This window comes from Monopterus albus, unplaced genomic scaffold (assembly GCF_001952655.1).
Source record: "Monopterus albus unplaced genomic scaffold, M_albus_1.0 scaffold2.1, whole genome shotgun sequence".
NCBI classification, from domain to species: domain Eukaryota; kingdom Metazoa; phylum Chordata; class Actinopteri; order Synbranchiformes; family Synbranchidae; genus Monopterus; species Monopterus albus.
Genome location: NW_018127882.1, coordinates 3447508 through 3465462, shown reverse-complemented (window position 1 = coordinate 3465462; position 17955 = coordinate 3447508). Strand labels below are relative to the sequence as shown.

At 39.3% G+C, this 17955-nt stretch overlaps 3 protein-coding genes across 3 annotated transcripts in view; 2 read left to right on the top strand and 1 right to left on the bottom strand.

Annotated features, from left to right (window-relative positions):
• Positions 1–2338: 2338 nt before the first annotated feature.
• gla (galactosidase, alpha) lies at positions 2339–7263 on the top strand. The gene is made up of 7 exons (XM_020592941.1): positions 2339–2582; positions 3722–3896; positions 4539–4713; positions 5541–5632; positions 5733–5894; positions 6380–6577; positions 6813–7263. Exons 1-7 carry the CDS (start codon positions 2422–2424, stop codon positions 7131–7133), a joined length of 1284 nt encoding a protein of 427 aa, XP_020448597.1. The 5' UTR covers positions 2339–2421; the 3' UTR covers positions 7134–7263.
• Positions 7264–7360: 97 nt separating this feature from the next.
• rpl36a (ribosomal protein L36A) lies at positions 7361–11161 on the bottom strand. Its single transcript, XM_020592954.1, has 5 exons — positions 11073–11161; positions 9461–9566; positions 9301–9368; positions 8811–8933; positions 7361–7438 (listed from the first exon to the last, which is right to left on the bottom strand). Exons 1-5 carry the CDS (start codon positions 11073–11075, stop codon positions 7418–7420), a joined length of 321 nt encoding a protein of 106 aa, XP_020448610.1. The 5' UTR covers positions 11076–11161; the 3' UTR covers positions 7361–7417.
• Positions 11121–17955, top strand: part of btk (Bruton agammaglobulinemia tyrosine kinase) — a 10657-nt gene continuing 3822 nt past the window's right edge. Inside the window, 7 exon segments of the mRNA XM_020592990.1 lie at positions 11121–11201; positions 15154–15312; positions 15436–15540; positions 16775–16856; positions 17030–17155; positions 17245–17309; positions 17394–17578. Of these exon segments, the coding sequence (XP_020448646.1) occupies positions 15172–15312; positions 15436–15540; positions 16775–16856; positions 17030–17155; positions 17245–17309; positions 17394–17578 (704 nt within the window). The 5' untranslated portion in view covers positions 11121–11201; positions 15154–15171.

Here is a 17955-nt window from a genome sequence, read left to right as displayed (position 1 = left end):
TTACTGGAAACAGTAATCACATTTCTGTAACATGTTACTAAACAATCTGTTAGTGTCCCGCCCTGCTAAACCCACCTGACTTATGCCCTCAGTCAGGATTAAACCTACCGAGTATGAAAATGGCCTGAAGAAAACACTGAAAATCAAAATAAACCACTTGATCATTAAACAGGGAATTTAAACCTTAAATTAATCTCTAATTCATTAGCAAAGTACACACAGATATTTGAATTTTAGAGAATTGTTAAATGAAAAAACATAACTGAAAAATATCATCAATAAACAGAGTAATTTACAGGTCATGCGACGCCTCTAAAGGTTATTACCAAAAGCCATTTCAGACACACTCAGTTCAACAAGAACCTAATTAAAGTGGCAGCATCAGCACATGTAGGCTCCTTCCCCTGTGGCAGTCTCATAAACAACTTAAGCAGCTAATTACACAACAATAAATGATTTTCCACTGAGGGTATATGAGCCATATAGTGTTAGTTGTTGTATTTATAGATGCACAACTTCTTGATGACATTTGCTTGTGCTGCTACCTGGCCCTTTAGATCAATACAGTAATAAAACCTCCTTGGCAAGAAGGCACAATATAACACAGCTTTCACTTTCATTTTATCCCTATACACCTCATAGCAAAGTTGCCAATATAAGTCAGCCATGACAGTCTCCTCAATTATGTGACAGTGGTGAAGAAAGGAACATGATAGATTTGTGTCACAGCTCTGGGGAGCCATATAAACCAGACAGAAAGCACGGGCTTCCCATCTGTCAACAATCTCAATTAACCACTGTACACAGAGCATGTTGACTGCTCTTTTATGTAGCTCTGTGGGAAAAAAAACAACAAACAAGAATCTCTATCCAGATGAAGAGAAAACTGTGTATTCAAGAAAAGTGGATTGGTACATCCATCAGCAGGAGGGTGAGTCAAATTGAAATCTGACATTTAGAACCTCGGTCCCTTTGCTCTCTGGTAGTGATATGAACTATAGCAAATGACAAATTGTTTATATGAGGCCTGTCCCTGGGTGAAGCCTCTGATAATGTTTAGGATTGAAATAGGCACCCTTGACATTTCACTGAAAGGTCAGGTTTTGTGTTTATTAATGCTCCCTTTATACATACAGCCAGCAGTGGAGATGAGAATTACTGTCATAATCTGGGGTGGAGCCAACTCATGAATGCTGCCACACTTGTTTTGACTCGTCACAGTATCAGATCACAAGGAATGTCAGGAGCAATATCACAGGGTGATTTATAGTGTCACCTCTGTGAAGTTTCAGCTCATTAAACCTCTGTACAAACTCTCAAATAGCGGATCTAATTAGCTAGTGAACAATTTGCTAGTGTCTCTTTAAATTCTTACAAAAGAGCATATCACTCTTTGCATGTGTAAGAAGGTCTCTGACATTTTCACAATGAAAACAATCCAGGATTAATTCTGTAGCAGGGTATCTGTGTTCAACTGCATTAAGAAATCTATCTGTAATTCATTTAAGTTCTGTGCCAGACAAATTAGTGTCTTGAATCCGGAGCTAATAAACAGCTTGAAGCACCGTCAATATATATATAGTCTTACATTATTGCGGATAGCGTGTGTGGCATTTTGGATTAGACAGCCTCCTCAGGGAACAGTGGGGTAAATTGGGCCATTTTCTTTCATTCGTAGTGTCTGTTGCAAAGCAATACAAACACATATCAGTGATGTCTGCTCAAGTTTTTCACTTAGATTGTCACCAGACACAAGGATAGTTTCTTCCCCCATGCCATCACTCTGATGAACAGTTAATCCATGACTATATGACTGGACAGCACAGTGCAATAAACTGTAAATATAACCACTGCATACATCAAGATGAAAGCTCTTCTACCATAATGTAGATATATGTACATATATTTATAAATACTGTCTGTCTCTAGGTGTCAGGCCTGTGATGGTCCAGCAACCTGTCCAGCTGCTCATTTTTTGTCAGGGCAGGTTAATCCAGACCTAGGTCTAAAAAGTAGCCTGCCTTACAGTATGTTATGTTAATTTTGTCACAAAATAAATTTAATTTTGTTGTTTTTAATTACATTAAACACCCCAGTTTCGCTAACAGTAGACCAGAATACGTAGCCTATGAATATCACTGGCATTTTTGCTGTTGCTTTTTGTTGTTTCAGTATGCAGGGAAATCACAAGACATTATTACCTTGTCACATGGTCATTCACATGACTGTAACAGTGAGTTAGTTTATACAATGGTAATATGGGCCATTAGGCAGTTTTAGACGCACTTTGAATTTACTGGTCCATGTTTATGTCAATCATCCCGGGGGCGGGCTGAACGCGTTTTAAAGGAGGAATCAAGTCAAACACTTACAGTCGCTTGTTGTCACTGTATGTTGGAGATACGTTGATTGAATGTGACAATGTGCAGAGCTATGCTACTCCTTATTGTTGTGAGTTTATTCAGCCTCGCTGCTGAAGCTTTAGACAATGGTCTGGCGCTGAAACCCACCATGGGCTGGCTGCACTGGGAGAGGTTCCTGTGTAACACTGACTGTGACATGGACCCCGATAACTGCATCAGGTAAGAGCCGTCAGGTGGTGGTCATACAGTGCAGTCCGATACAAACACAAGGAAAACACTCCCATTAATATAAATTACACAACGCTAATATTTTGGTGTACCCGGAGAGGTAAGTTGTCTTAAAATCACCTAAAAAATGATTTGACCTGGACAGGTCCACAGGAAGTAACGCGACTGTCGTTTTCAGGCTATGGAGGCACGCTGGATTCACAAAATAATGTAAAAACAAAACAAACGTAGTCATACACAAATACTTATGACATTTCCCATGTAATTATCATTTCAGTTATCGTCTCTATAAGACCATAATAACCTGTGAGCACAGAAACACGTGACAGCTGTGTCAGGCAGGACAACAATGGCACGTCTTCCGCTACTTCCGGGTGCTCCCGGACTGTGGGAGGACACCGGAGTAAACCCACGCAGGCACATGGAGATAGAAAGGCATCTGGTCGGCCGGGGCGAGAACGAGAATCAGTGCTAACCACTGTTCCACCATGCCGCCCAAGACAATAACGGCCCTGCTTGATTTAATTTTCCTTTATTGCTTCTCTGGTCTGAGGCATTTTAAGATATTGATGTCAGTGGGTAATGTAATAACCTTCCTAAAGCATTTTCATAACAAGAAACTTAGAGCCTGATCAAATTTCCAGAAGAGCTGAACAAATGTAAGGTAATAAAGCAATTTACAGGGACAGATGGGATTCACTGTGGAAAAAAAAGACAAAAACCATATAGTATGTGACAAAGTTCTTAAAGGAGAAAAATCAAAGAGAAACACAGATAAAGAGAAATTACACTGGGGAAGCAACTAACACATATTTTCATTATCAGTCAAGTTGGTCAAGCCTCCTTCTTTCAAGCTTTTTTTTTCTTAGGGACCTCAGTGCTGATTAATGACAAACATAAAATGCCCCACTTCCCATAGACAGCAATTATCTCAAGAAGACCTGGCCAGCAAAGCACTGAGAGAACCAAATCAAAGCCTGTTGGTTGAATTGTCTTTATGTTAAATTACTCAAAAATGATCAAAAGCAAAAGAAAATCCCTTTAGTGGGTACAAATTTGTGTCTGCCATAGTGGTTGTGCATGTGACATTGAACACTGGTGCCGTCTGTCTCCTCCTGTTGCCCTGGCAGTGAGCGCTTGTACATGCAGATGGCAGATGTGATGGTGAAGGAGGGTTGGAAAGAGGCTGGTTATGAATACGTCTGCATTGATGACTGCTGGCCCTCCCATCAGCGTGATGCCCAAGGCCGCCTGCAGGCAGACCCCAAACGATTTCCAGGGGGCATTAAGAAACTGGCCGACTATGTGAGTAGCAAGTATAAAAGAGGTTTGAAGACTGAATGTAAGTATCAATGCCATAATGCCTCCATCAAAGAGAGGGGGATTCAGCGAGACTTTAGGAAAGTGAGAAATACTTTTAAACTCAGTTATTTCACTAAGTGGAAGGAGATAAATCAGCAAGCACTTTGCAACAGAGGAGAGGAAAAACTCCCTTTAAAGATCTTTCTTTAAAGGGAGTTTTTTACCTCCAACAGACCCTGGCTCTTGGTGAGCAGCCGCACTGCCTTAACCGGTCAGGGTGAGTGGATAGAGTTAAGAGAAAAGATTTATTTACATATTGAAGGGGAAAAGACCAGATGTGTAACCCTGGCCTTTCATAATGGTAGAACTTCATCACCTGGAGCCAGGGGAGATACTTGGGCATATATTGTCTCAAACATGCTGTCCTTCACTCTCTTTGCTATGGGGTGTTGCAGTGGAGAGGAGTGCTCTGAGTTGGAGACCACTATGACAGGCTGATTCCTACACAGGAACCTAAAGTGATATTCACCGTGAAAGGAATATTTTTAGATGTGCAACATCGCCACCTGCAGATCTATTACCAGCTCAGAAAATAACTACTGGTTGTAAACTGGATAAATGAATTATAAATACATTTATTTTTAGGTCCATTCTAAGGGGCTGAAGTTGGGTATCTATTCAGATGTTGGGGACAAGACCTGTGCTGGTTATCCTGCGAGTCGGGGTTACTATGAGATAGATGCTCAGACATTTGCTGACTGGGGTGTGGATCTGCTGAAATTTGATGGCTGCAACATGAACTGGACTTTGTTGGGATCAGGTGACTGTTTAATTCAGAATTTGAATTTATAATTATTCCAACACTGTGCTGTCAGTCTTGACATAAGTAGTTAGCTTAGTCTCATTACTGCTACATAGTTCACTGTAAGCAAATGGAGTCTGCAAAAGACCTGAGACTGGGATGGAGATTTGTCTTCCAACAAGACAATGATCCAAAACATAAAGCAAAATCTACAATGGAATGGTTCACAAATAAACATATCCAGGTGTTAGAATGGCCAAGTCAAAGTCCAGACCTGAATCCAATCGAGAATCTGTGGAAAGAACTGACAACTGCTGTTCACAAACGCTCTCCATCCAATCTCACTGAGCTCGAGCTGTTTTGCAAGGAGGCATGGGCAAAAATTTCAGTCTCTCGATGTGCAAAACTGATAGAGACATACCCCAAGCGACTTACAGCTGTAATCGCAGCAAAAGGTGGCGCTACCAAGTATTAACTTAAGGGGGCTGAATAATTTTGCACGCCCAGTTTTTCAGTTTTTTATTTGTTAAAAAAGTTTGAAATATCCAATAAATTTCGTTCCACTTCATGATTGTGTCCCACTTGTTGTTGATTCTTCACAAAAAATTACAGTTTTATATCTTTATGTTTGAAGCCTGAAATGTGGCAAAAGGTCGCAAAGTTCAAGGGGGCTGAATACTTTCGCAAGGCACTGTACATGCAAATGATCTTGGAAATATATTTTTGCACTTTAAATTTACATCTTTATTAACACTGTGTGCCATTTTTTCAGTTACTCAGAACTCCATGGATTCAAGGTGTTCTATTGAGCTTAATCTAACTGCCTAATATTTCTTCTGGTTAAGGCTACATAGAAATGTCAAAAGCACTGAACAAAACAGGAAGAAGTATCCTGTACTCCTGTGAGTGGCCTTTGTATGAGTGGCCTTACAGACAGGTATGTGAAGATTGTAAATTATTCATTCTTATTAGTGATTGCCCACTGCCTGATGAGGCTGTACACCTTGCACTACATAGGAGCATTTCTGTGCCTCCAGCCTAACTACACAGCCATTCGTGAGACATGTAACCACTGGCGCAACTTTGGCGACGTGTATGACTCCTGGAGTTCTATCAAGTCCATCTTGGAATGGACTGCCTCTCATCAAGACATCATCGTATCCTCAGCTGGACCTGGAGGCTGGAATGACCCCGATATGGTATTCTGCTCTACTGTAAAACTACAATGTATAACTTTTCAGATTTTATGGATAAACTAAACTTTTAAACTACGATGAAAAGTGTGAATAAAGTAGTAGTAGGTGGATTCTGTTACATTTGACAGAGCTAGGCTAGCTGTTTCTGTTCCGGTCTTGATGCTTTAAATCTGCTATCAACCATACATCAATCTATGGCATAGAAAATGTCATCTGACCTGCAACAAGAGCAAATGTACCTATTTACCAAAATATCAACTATTGCTTTAATATTCCCTGCATCTTGTGACTCTTGTAATTACATCCTTTTTTAGATAGCATGGAGTTGAAATTGTTAAAACTTTACCGTCAGTACAATGAACATCCCATAAATGGACTCAGATGTATTTATATACATTGTGTATAAAAAAAGACCATGTTTCTTGGTAACAAGTGCCTGATGCACTGTCACTAAGACTGACTTACCTTTACATATTTGTAACATCTAGCTTTTAATTGGGAATTTCGGTCTGAGCCACACACAGCAGGAGTCTCAGATGGCATTATGGGCCATCATGGCAGCCCCTCTGCTCATGTCTAATGATCTGAGGGACATCTGTCCCCGCTCCAAGGAGCTGCTGCAGAACCAACGCATCATAGACATCAACCAGGACCCACTGGGCAAACAGGGGTTCCTCACTGCCAAGGTAGGTGTGACAGGTGACAACAAGCATGTTCCCCTCCTAGAATGACAGCTGTCAACATTTATGGTACGAGTTATTTAAAAATGCTCAATTCCCTGTTGTCATCTGTGGAGGGTCTAGTGGTCACAAAACAAAGACTTACAAGCAATAACTGTAATTAACTTGTAATCAAAGTGGTCATGTCAATTCAGGTATAGGTATTGTACAATCTGTTGGTAAAATATTACTTTTTCTTCAGGTGGACAGTTTTGAAGTGTGGGAGAGGCCTCTGTCTAAGAACCGGCTGGCCATTGCTCTGCTGAACAAACAGGAGCTTGGTGGCCCCCGAGGGTTTGCCATCAGAGCAGTTCCTGGCTGGAAGATCTGTAACCCTCAATGTAACGTTACACAGATCCTGCCTCAGTACAAGGAGATGGGAGTTCACAATCCACAGAGCAAACTGGTTGTATCTGTCAACCCTTCAGGCACCGCTCTGCTGACCGTCACCCCCGTCACCAGTGCCTTTAAGAGACTGCACAGGCTGGAAATGGCAGTCAAACCCAGGCACACTATTTTGTAATCTTCAAGTGGTTTACAATTTTTATGTCTGCACTTTTGATTTTTTTAAAAGTGGAAAACTTGATCTTAAAATCTGTCCAGACGGGTTGCTTATGCTACACCTATTTTTAATCATATTTAATAAATCACTGAAAAATTATGCACGTTTACTGTGAACTGTTCAGACTGATAACAGATATTAAGACAAGTATAGTTACACACAGGTGAAGGAAGCACCAAACTCCAAAGGATGGTTTCAAACATTTATTGAAAATGTTAACTTGACCCAGAAGAATGGGCCACAGTTTAGAACTGGATGACCTGGCCCTGTAAGAGAACAGACAGAAACTAGTTTAAATCATACTCAAGCAGAGTTATGTATAACCTTGTATTAATAGGTTTGCTTAACATTTGTTGGCTTATTAACCCTATATCAAAAGCAAAGTCAAGCAGAGTTGCATCTTGTGTAACACAGGAACTGAGAGAAAAAATAATTAGACAAAGACTAGTGTTAAAACAGTACATTCATCCTATTACAAAACACCTAGAGTCAAAGAGCATGTTCCACTACAAGATTATATTCATGATATCACACTTTAATGAAACAAGCTGTTAGCTCTTTGTCTTCTATGACAGAGTTCAGATTCATATCTTTTCAATGATTCTTGATTTTTTTTCATTGTCTCCCCATGTGAGAAGCATGTGCATCACTGTATTATGCAGAACAATACAGCACCACATGCTTCTTAGGGGAGAATAAAAAAAATTCACCTTTCTGACCATTCTATTTTTTCTCCTGACATGAATACAATTAAAATCAAAATGAATGCAATTCACAGAATGTCACAAACAGACAGTCTGTCTAGAACCCTTTGCTACTTTGCTCTGGTTAAAACCAAGTTAGAACTTTTATGAAATCTTGCATAAGGACCGTCATTCTCAGACATCTTTGAACCCATCTCTGTAGTGTTTTGTTTGACGATACACTCCGAACACCTGCTCTTGTCAGCGTAGCACAAGGGCACAATATTAAATCTCTTATACTCATGTCTCTCCATTTCTTCAACTATGTTTTCGTTCCTTACATGCCCTCTGGAGATGTATTAAAACCATAAAAACTGTGTAGTTGACATATAAAAGGATATGATTATAAGCCAACCGGGCAACAAATAACTGTAAACTGGCAACAAAGACTCCACATAATTATGGTGTATCTGGTGCACTTTATCACACCAGATACTTATCGTGTTGCCGTTCAGTTCAGCACATGATAACCTAACAGACTACATTAGGTGGGTCATTTTGTAGCAGCAGCAGCAGCAGAACCAAATTTCATCAAAGTGAGCTTTTTTTTTTAATGTCTATTCCACATACCAGTTTCAGTTAACAGTCAAAATATGACTAACCATTTGTGGAGGTTCCAGGCAAGATGATTTTATTGGATATAGTAAATTATCAGATTACATGATAATTACAGAAAATATGTTGAAATGAGCCACCTGTGCATCCACAGGCAGAGCACATTCTGCTGCCAAAAGAGGTTTAGGATGTTTACTGACAGACTGCACTGACTTTGACCAGAGGCATGCAGACACTGCTACTAAGTACACATGACATAAATGACAGACAGACTGCACTGACTTTGACCAGAGGTATGCAGACACTGCTACCAAGTTCACATGACAGAAATGACGCCTACCTTTCTCTTCTTGTCACCACCCAACTCGAAGTGCTTGCATCTCTTGATGGCCAGCATTCTCTTGGATCTGCAGTTGGGCTCCACACACTCAAGCCTCAACACAATTTTCTTTGTAGTCTTAGCCTGGAAAAATAACATATCATTCAGTCTGATTTCACACACACTGTTGCAATACCCGATGTTCTGGCTGCAACAAATGATTATTTTCAGCATTTATTAACATTTTCTTCATTAACTATAAACTGTAATTAACTGTAAAATGTCACAAATTATGCCCATTTCAGTTTCTCGGAGTGATGTTGTCCTCAAGTGTAAGGTTTTGTCCAACCAACATTTAAAATCACAAAACATGCAGATTAACATTATACTAAAGCAAAATCATAAACATTTGAGAAACATATTTCTATTTTATTTGTATAGTGCATATTTATATTCCTTTCTAGCTCTACTTGATAAGTCAGATAAAACAACATTAAAAGGGTGAGCTTACCTTTTTACGGAAAATGGGCTTCGTTTGACCACCGTACCCACTCTGCTTTCTGTCATATCTTCTCTTACCTGCACAACATTTACAGCTCAGCTACATTTCATGATACAACTCATTTAACATGCAGAGATATGCCACTTAATGTCAGTAAAAGACTAATTACCCTGTGCATAGAGGGAATCCTTTCCCTTCTTGTACTGGGTGACTTTGTGGAGCTGGTGCTTCTTACACTTCTTGCAGAAGGTTCTGCGGGTCTTCGGGACGTTCACCTTAACAATATGGAGAATAAATGTGAGGAAACATGCAATAAACCTGAAAGAATTAGGTATTTCAAATGCAGCCATTCAAACATACAATGCTGTCGAAATTAGTCTAACTACCCACCGCTTAGTTTACACCTTCCTGTAGCGAGTCTTTATGTGAAAAACCTTCTAATATAAAGTATAGACATCACCTCATAATAATCAGAAACCTGTCATTAATGGACACACTAGTCCTGAACACCAGTAAGACTAAAGAGGTGGTGACTGATCCCCAGCGGAAATCACCAGCACTCACTCCAGTGAGCTTTCAGGGCTCAGTCATTGAGACTGTGGACACCTTTAAATACCTTGGGGTCCACCTCAACAACAAAACACTGCTGCCCTGTACAAGAAGGGCCAGAGCCGCCTCCACACCGCCTTTGGTGTGTGGGGCACTCCTTCAGACTTTTTATGATACCGTAGTGGCATCTGCTGTTTTTTACGCTGTTGTGGGCTGCGCGGGAGGCAGCACGGACAGGGACAGAAAGAGACTAAACAAGCTGGTCAGGAGAGCTGGGTCTGTCCTGGGCTGCCCCCTGGATTCCATCGAGGAGGTGGTGGACAGAAGGATGCTGGTAAAACTAACATCCATCATGCACAACCCCTCCCATCCCCTGCACCACACAGTAGAGGCTCTGAACAGTTCCTTTAGTGCAAGACTGTTACATCCTCAGTGTAAGGAGCGTTATCGTAGGTCATTCCTCCCCACAGCAATCAGACTGTACAACACATCACTGCAGGGATAGGTGAAAGTATGAGGGACTATGTAATAGTCAACTGAGGTGCAATACTCAAATCCTGGGGTAAAAGGCATGGTTAATATGCACATATGTAAATTCTGCTCTTGATTATTCAAATACTTGATTCTGTCTACTTGGAATTTATTTATCAGGATGTGTGTTTTGCTGTCTGTTCTCTATTGCTGCTTGAGGTACTGAAATTTGTTTATCAAGATGTGTGTGGAGTTTGTTTCTTATGGTGTTATGTTGTTTGTTCTCCATTGCTGCTGAAACACTGAAATTTCCCCACTGAGGGATCAATAAAGTACCTACCTACCTACCACTACGGGTCAGACTACGGGTATCGTATGTTAGCACATGCTAACCCGTTAGCATAGCACCAATCTTTTAGTGCCAAACAGACGTAAACATTTACCGCAGTAACAGATTATCACGCTACTAGGCTGTTGTTTGTCACGATTAACGTGGACAAATACCTGAACTAAATTTCCCTTAATGCTAAGCCATGTACGGGTGATACCACGTCTAGCAACGGCGCTTCGTAACAGAATACCAGGGATGGGAGTTCAATCATTAAAACAGCATAAGATAAGTATCATAAAACAAATACCACCACCTATGTGTGTATCAAGAAACTATTAACAAGTCTGAGGTAAGTAGTTGCAGAAATGATGCTGTACTCTGTAGGATTGAGCTTGATTGTGTGAAACATATTCGTGTAGTGATTTCCTACCATCTTTGCGACCCGTTGCAGAGCAAAAGAGGAAGACAGAAACCGGAAGCTGTTCTTAAAGTTGACTTCAGCAATAAACAGGCTGCAAACCTACAGCCTGCCCCCTAGCGTCAGGGCATAAAACTACAAGTAAGGCACCGAAGAGCTACACTTTGTAATGCCTGTATAAATTATTAGCTTTAAGATTAATTATCTCTTGACAATAGTCAAATAGTCAGTTGACAGAATAATAAATCCCCACAAGTAAAAGTATAAGAGTCATTCCAGAACAAGGTCCTGTGTTAATGTTTAGCCCGCCTGACTTATCACCAAAACTGTCCACAGAGCTGATATGAAAATGAGCAGGAAGAAAAAAGGGAAGTAAGTAGAGTCCATTCCTGTCTGTGGGTGGTTTTAAGCTTCTTGCATCACACATGAACATACATTTTATGAAAGGCGGACAACTAAGGGAAAAGTTAATGCTATTGCTCCAGGCCTCAGCATCTGTAGTTTTCGGTCTGATGCTTGACTTTTTTGGGTGTCTTGGTAAGTCGCAAAGCTCTTTGAATGTAGGCTATAAGGTCGTGAAGTATTTTAATCTTTTTTTTAACAGAAGTATAAATGATAGAAAACCTTTGGGAGTGAAACACACCACTGTCAATTAGTATGAAATTCTGAATTATGTGTGTCCTCATCACAAAAATACAAGTACTTAAGTCAAATTATAAAAATGCAAAGATGTTATACTTGTTTCAGAATGTTTTGTTCTCAGTGATGTACCATGGTTTATTCTGCTGTCCTTTGCTCTAATGAATGTGTTGCATGTTTTTTTTTATCTTTATATACATCTTCCAGCATTAGAGTTGTTTAAATATATGGGAGGGTTATAATTACGTGGTAGTTTCATGTGGTTACCTTTGTTCTGAATTAGTGAGCAGTTTTATACATTATAAAAATTTGCTTTTTTTTGCAGCACTGGAAATCTTAATCCTATTTGTGTGTTTGATGACTGACCTCTGCAGATGACCACAGTGTTAAATTGATGTGGTATCCTCACATATAGGGTGACCATCCTTTTTGGTTCGATTTAACTCATGCGACTTGCACAGAATATTCTCTCACTGTCTCTCTTGCACACACATACACACAATTTGTGCATGAATGACATATCTGCCAGGAAAACATTAGGAAAGAGAGCATCTTGACAGGATCCTTTTCAGCCAGTTTTTTAACGATATGGTTGTATTTGCTGTGTCATCTAAAGAAACCTCATACAATGAAATGCATAACTGCATTCTATCCTAAAGCATGTTCATTAGTCTTTGGGACCTATTAATATGGAGTTCTATCATTTAAAAGCATGTCGATATACACAAGGCATTTATGTACATTGTGACAGTTCACGATATTTACAGGTTGACATCCACCCTAGTCAGAAATCAGAATCAGAATCTACTTTACTGGCCAGGTGTGTCAGACACACAATGAATTTGACTCCGGTTACATCGGCTCTCAATGTGCCCCATGCAAGGCAACAGCAAGGGGCAAGTAAAGAGTAAACCAACATAAGGCTGTGTAGTATAACAAAATAAACAGTATTAACAAGCAACCAACAGTGCAAACAATGCTAAATAAACAGTATAAACAGGCAGTAAACAATGCAGACAGACAAAGGAATGCTCATTGAAATGAGATAAATAGGAATAAAAATAGAGTACTTAAAAACAGAGACCTGTACCGATCTGTATAATCTGTACGAGGTATATTTACAGGTATTGCACCGAGGGTTATTGTCCAGACATACAGTCGTGGGTCAAGTGTTCATCAGAGTGATGGCCCAGGGGAAGAAACTGTCCTTGTGCCTGGTTGTTTTGTCTCTATAAACATATTTTTTTATGATTAGATGATTCTAGATTAAACTGGTTATATCAGTAGAAGGGTCCTGCGCAGTATCTTAGCTGTTCCTAGGACTGCACTCTTCTGGACAGAGATCTCAGATATATATATAAATATATATATGTTACAAGTTGAAGTGTTTCATTCAAAATGATACTTAAGTAAAAGTACAAAAGTATTACAAAAGTACTCATTATGCAAAGTTAAGGTATATCATATCATTGCATTATATTTATTAATACATTATTGTGTACGGCTGTTGCAGCTGGTAAAGGTAGAGCTAATTTTAACTTTCTTATATGCTTGTAATTTGAATTTATGATGGGCAGCTTGTGAATTTCCCACCAGGTATCAACAAAGTACTGTACAGTATTTTGTATAGTTAATCTGATTAGCTATAAAATAAATGTAGTGGAGCAGAAAGTACAGTATTGGCCTCTGAAATGTAGTGATGTCAAAATATGAAATAACAAGAATGAAAGTACTCAAGTAAATTACAGGTACCTCAATATTATACTCAAGTACAATAATTGAGTAAATGTACTTAGTTACTTTCAACCACTGTATATAGCAAATAGACTTTCACAACCCAAAACATACAAACAACTCCAGGGACATGCATTAGAAAGTGAAAAACAAACTTCTTTGTGCAAAGCATTGAAGTTTTGTGTTGTGTAGAAACAGAGGTGAATTATGCAAAATCTAAAATGAGAGTTACTGTGAAGAGTTGTAAATGTTAAAGAGACGTGTAACATTACACATCAGAGATATGTAGCACTCTTTTTAAACGCACTAAAGACAGACAAACACATTTGAGAGAGAGATACATATCAGGCTCTGGTTTTCTTCTCCCTTCATACGAAGCACAACACTGATGCAACTTCCTTATCAGTTTGTCCAAGTCAGCCACTGTGAGTCAACATCTTTAAAAAAGAAAAAAGAAAATCTCCTTTTGGCTGTAGTATAAAGCAATATAGAATATAGTTTCAGTGAAGTGGTTCCAATATATTAGAATGAAAGAGCAGGATAGTACATAATGACCATCAGAGTTTGTTGACCTCATTTCAAGTTAGTGATGTGAAAAACCCCTGGACTGCAACAAATGAGGAATGAGTAAACAATGTTTCACAGAATAGGGAACATAGCTGCCTGTTTATGACAATACAGTACCAACAGGTACTGTCATGCTATGTGAAGAAATGTCGCAGTCCTGGTTAGCAGGGAGTGACAGACGCTTCTGACAGTGTTACAGCTCAGATGATAGAAGGAAGTGCTCACAAGCTGAAAATAGGCTGAGCTACAGTGTGAACACATTTAACACAGACAGTGAGCATTCAACTGTGTGAAAGGGTGAGTAAAGCAACTGTGTTTCCCTTCTGACAGTTCATATTAGACCTGGTAATATGACACTATGACTTCCTACTTTTTGCGGCATTGTGTACTTTTGTTGTTGTTGTTTTCAGTGTATGTCTTGAGAACATAGGTTTGACATCTAAGCGGAACTTTTGCTTGATGGAAATACATTTGCGTGTAGGCCTGCATCAGTCTGTTGCAACTAAAGCTGATGTTATCTGTCTGTTTCATAGTAAATGTTAAATCTATATAGTGGAGGAATAATGCTAACCCATCATAAAAGGAATTCATCTTAGGTCATGGATTAGGTAGATACTTTGATCTAATATTTCTTCACAGGACATCCATCCATCCATCCATTCATTCATTATCTATATTGCTTATTCCTGAAGAGGGTCACAGGGATGCTAGAGCCAATCCCAGCTGACATTGGGCAAGAGGCAGGGTACACCCTGGATAGGTCACCAGTCTATTACAGGCTTCACAGTACAAAAAGTACATTGGGGACACCATGGTGATGACCAGGATATAAGAGCTGAGAAACAAATATGCCACAGGAGGAACTTTTGGAAACAGAGAATGTTGCTGGCATGAAAAGCAGGGCTTATGCAAACTACACCTAATCACACACTGATACATGCTCACATTCATGCAGCATATCTCTTCATCCCTTTTCAGATCTGTAGTCTTGCAAGTCATAGTGGTGTTGCTCTGACTGAGACAAGTGGTTGGGTACTTACCTCACTTCTACTAATATACTTGTAAAACCTTTCAAAGGAAACAAGAACACTGAATAACCAATTGTGAAATGTTGTCATTTGCAAAACTATTCATTGCTCTTTGTTCCATGCAGATCAATTCTGAGTGAATCATGTCAGAAAATATACTGGAAGAAATCTTTATTAAACGATCTCAGCAGAAGAAGAAAACATCCCCTTTGAACTATAAGGAGAGATGGTTTGTTCTCACCCAGGAAAAAATAGCCTACTATGATTTTGATCCTGACAAAAAAGTACGTATTTGGGGCTATGCAAAATCATTTATTGAAAAAGCATCACAACCTCAAATGACCGTGCAGCTACATGTGTCTCTTTATCCTCGGAGTAACCCGACTGTTTCCTCATCTGCTGAGCAGAAGCGAAAAGGTTTGAGAGGATCGGTTGACCTAGAGAAGATCAAGTGTGTAGAGACGGTCCAGCCAGAGCCCAACACCCCACGAGAGCGCATGTATGCATTCCAGGTAGACATTTTTTTAAACTTGTTTAACATTGAGAGCCTCTTTGTGACAATCATGATAAATACAGACAAACCTGCAGCAATGCAAATAAACAAAAAATCCACCATAATATCAGTTTAGGCAGCTGTGGAGTAATAACGTAAAGCAACTGTGTTTCCTGTTTTCTGTCACATTGTCAAAAGTTAGTGTTGGGGAAGCAACTTTGAAAGCCATGCTTTGCAAGCCATCAATTACTTCACACTGGAAGTAGTTGAACTACAGCAAAAAGACAAATTTAGCTTGGTCAAATAAATAAAATTGACAATGTACATGTGATACAAAATTATAACAAACTATAATAAATTAAAGTCACATACCAGGAAATAACTGAGTTTATTACCTAAGCGCTTAACATGTCCTATAAAAAACAATCCCATCTGGGCTTTTCACAAGAACAACAATGCAAGGAATGTTATATTTTTGTTTTAAACTAATCTGGAATTTTTATTATCTGACTACAACACAATCAGTAAGGAGAAAAATATTTAGCTTGCACATTTTTAGATGGTTTGACCAGGGCCTGTTTTCTTGCTTGTCACTTTTGTACAATCTGACTTGTCTTCAACTTGTACCTTTTTAGACAGTATGAACAACTTGATCACTGGTCCAAATAAAGGGCCCATGCCCATGTTTTTACCCGTCTGAGCAGAATCTCTTGTTTATATGACACATGAGCAGCGTCTCATTATCCAGCAGGCACCTAAAATGTTCTTGGCAATGCTGAAAAGCTGAGTTCAACTACCAGCAAGTTACTGCAGATTGTAGTTAAACTACTAGTTTAATTACTTGTAGTTCACTACTCCCTAACTCTCTCAACTGTCAAAAACTATGCAGAAGCTGCAAGAAGCATCACATCAGAGGCTTGTAGCATGAGAATTTAGTTTTCTGCTTGGCAGACTCAAACTCTCCAAAAGTTAATAATATGAAAGTCCACCGTTAAGAAGTGAAACCATCTTTCACACTCAAATGAACTAGGGGCTTTCAGTGATCATGCAGGTGTTGCCACTAGACACATTAAACCAGCCAGGTGCAAAATATGTTTGGTCGGTAATAGTCATTAGAGAAAGCTCATGTAACCGGATGTGTTAACAGCAGTAAATACATTTGTCACACTTATAATATATTATGCAATACTGTGAACAAGAGATATCACATGCATCTTCTAACTTATGTATTTTCTTTTTCCTTTTTGCCACAGATCATTTATGATGAAGGGCCGTTGTACATCTTTGCAAAGAATGAGGATGTCCGGGCTCAGTGGATAAAGAAGCTAAAGGAAAGTAAGTCTACATACAGATTTATGGTTGTTTATTGTCGTGTCAGTCAGTTTTTCATATGTGCAGTATTAGACCATAATATCCCCCAGTGTCTGTGCAACATAATAGCTGTGTTCCTGCACAAATGCAAATTGATTTAATATAAATGTTCTGTGTGTTTTCATATTTGTGCATAGTGGTGAGCTTCAACAAGGATCTGATGCAGAAGTACCATCCTTGTTTCTGGGCCGATGGGTTGTGGTTGTGCTGCCAGCAGGAAGTTAAACAAGCTATGGGCTGCAAGGTCCTGGATGGTAAAAATGGTGAGAACAAATTAGGCTTGAAATCTACAACAATCAAATATGAAACTTTTATATTAATTAATTTATATATTAAATAATGTATTTAATAGGCTTTTCATCCAAACAATCTTGGCGAAGGCAATCCAGGTGACCTCTCCCTCCTACTCCGCCAGAGGTACACACCCAGTAGATGAATATTCACCAGCTACAGACAGATCTTTTTGTCCTATAATACATCCACTAATCATATGTTGTTGAGAAGACTATCTGGCCTTTACCTCCACAGCCTCCTGAGTCATCTGGCCCCTCTGTAGGCATGGCTGTCATAGCTGAGTATAACTACAAACCAATGACAGCCCAAGACTTGGAGCTGATAAAGGATGAGCAGTACACCATCCTCGAGATGTCGGACACGAACTGGTGGAGAGCCCGAGACAAATATGGGTGAGATGAGTGAGATAAAAAAAAAAAGACCGATTATTAAAGATAATGGAACAGCAATCTATTAATTTTAAATATGACTTTACAATCAGAATCTGCTTTATCAGCCAGGTGTGTTGGACACACGAGGAATTTGACTCTGGCACAGTGGCTCTCGATGTTTATGTGCAACATTCTTCCATAAAGCATCAAAAAAGAAAAAGAGTGTGCAAACAAGATAAAGGAATGAGCATTAGGAAAATAAAAATAAAGTACTTATAAATATAGAAATATATATGAATGAACAATGAACAAAGTCTGCATTTTCCCAGCAGCCCACCTGCCATAATTTAAATACTGATCATCTCTATTTTGACTGAATTAAATGTGTTTGAGAAGCA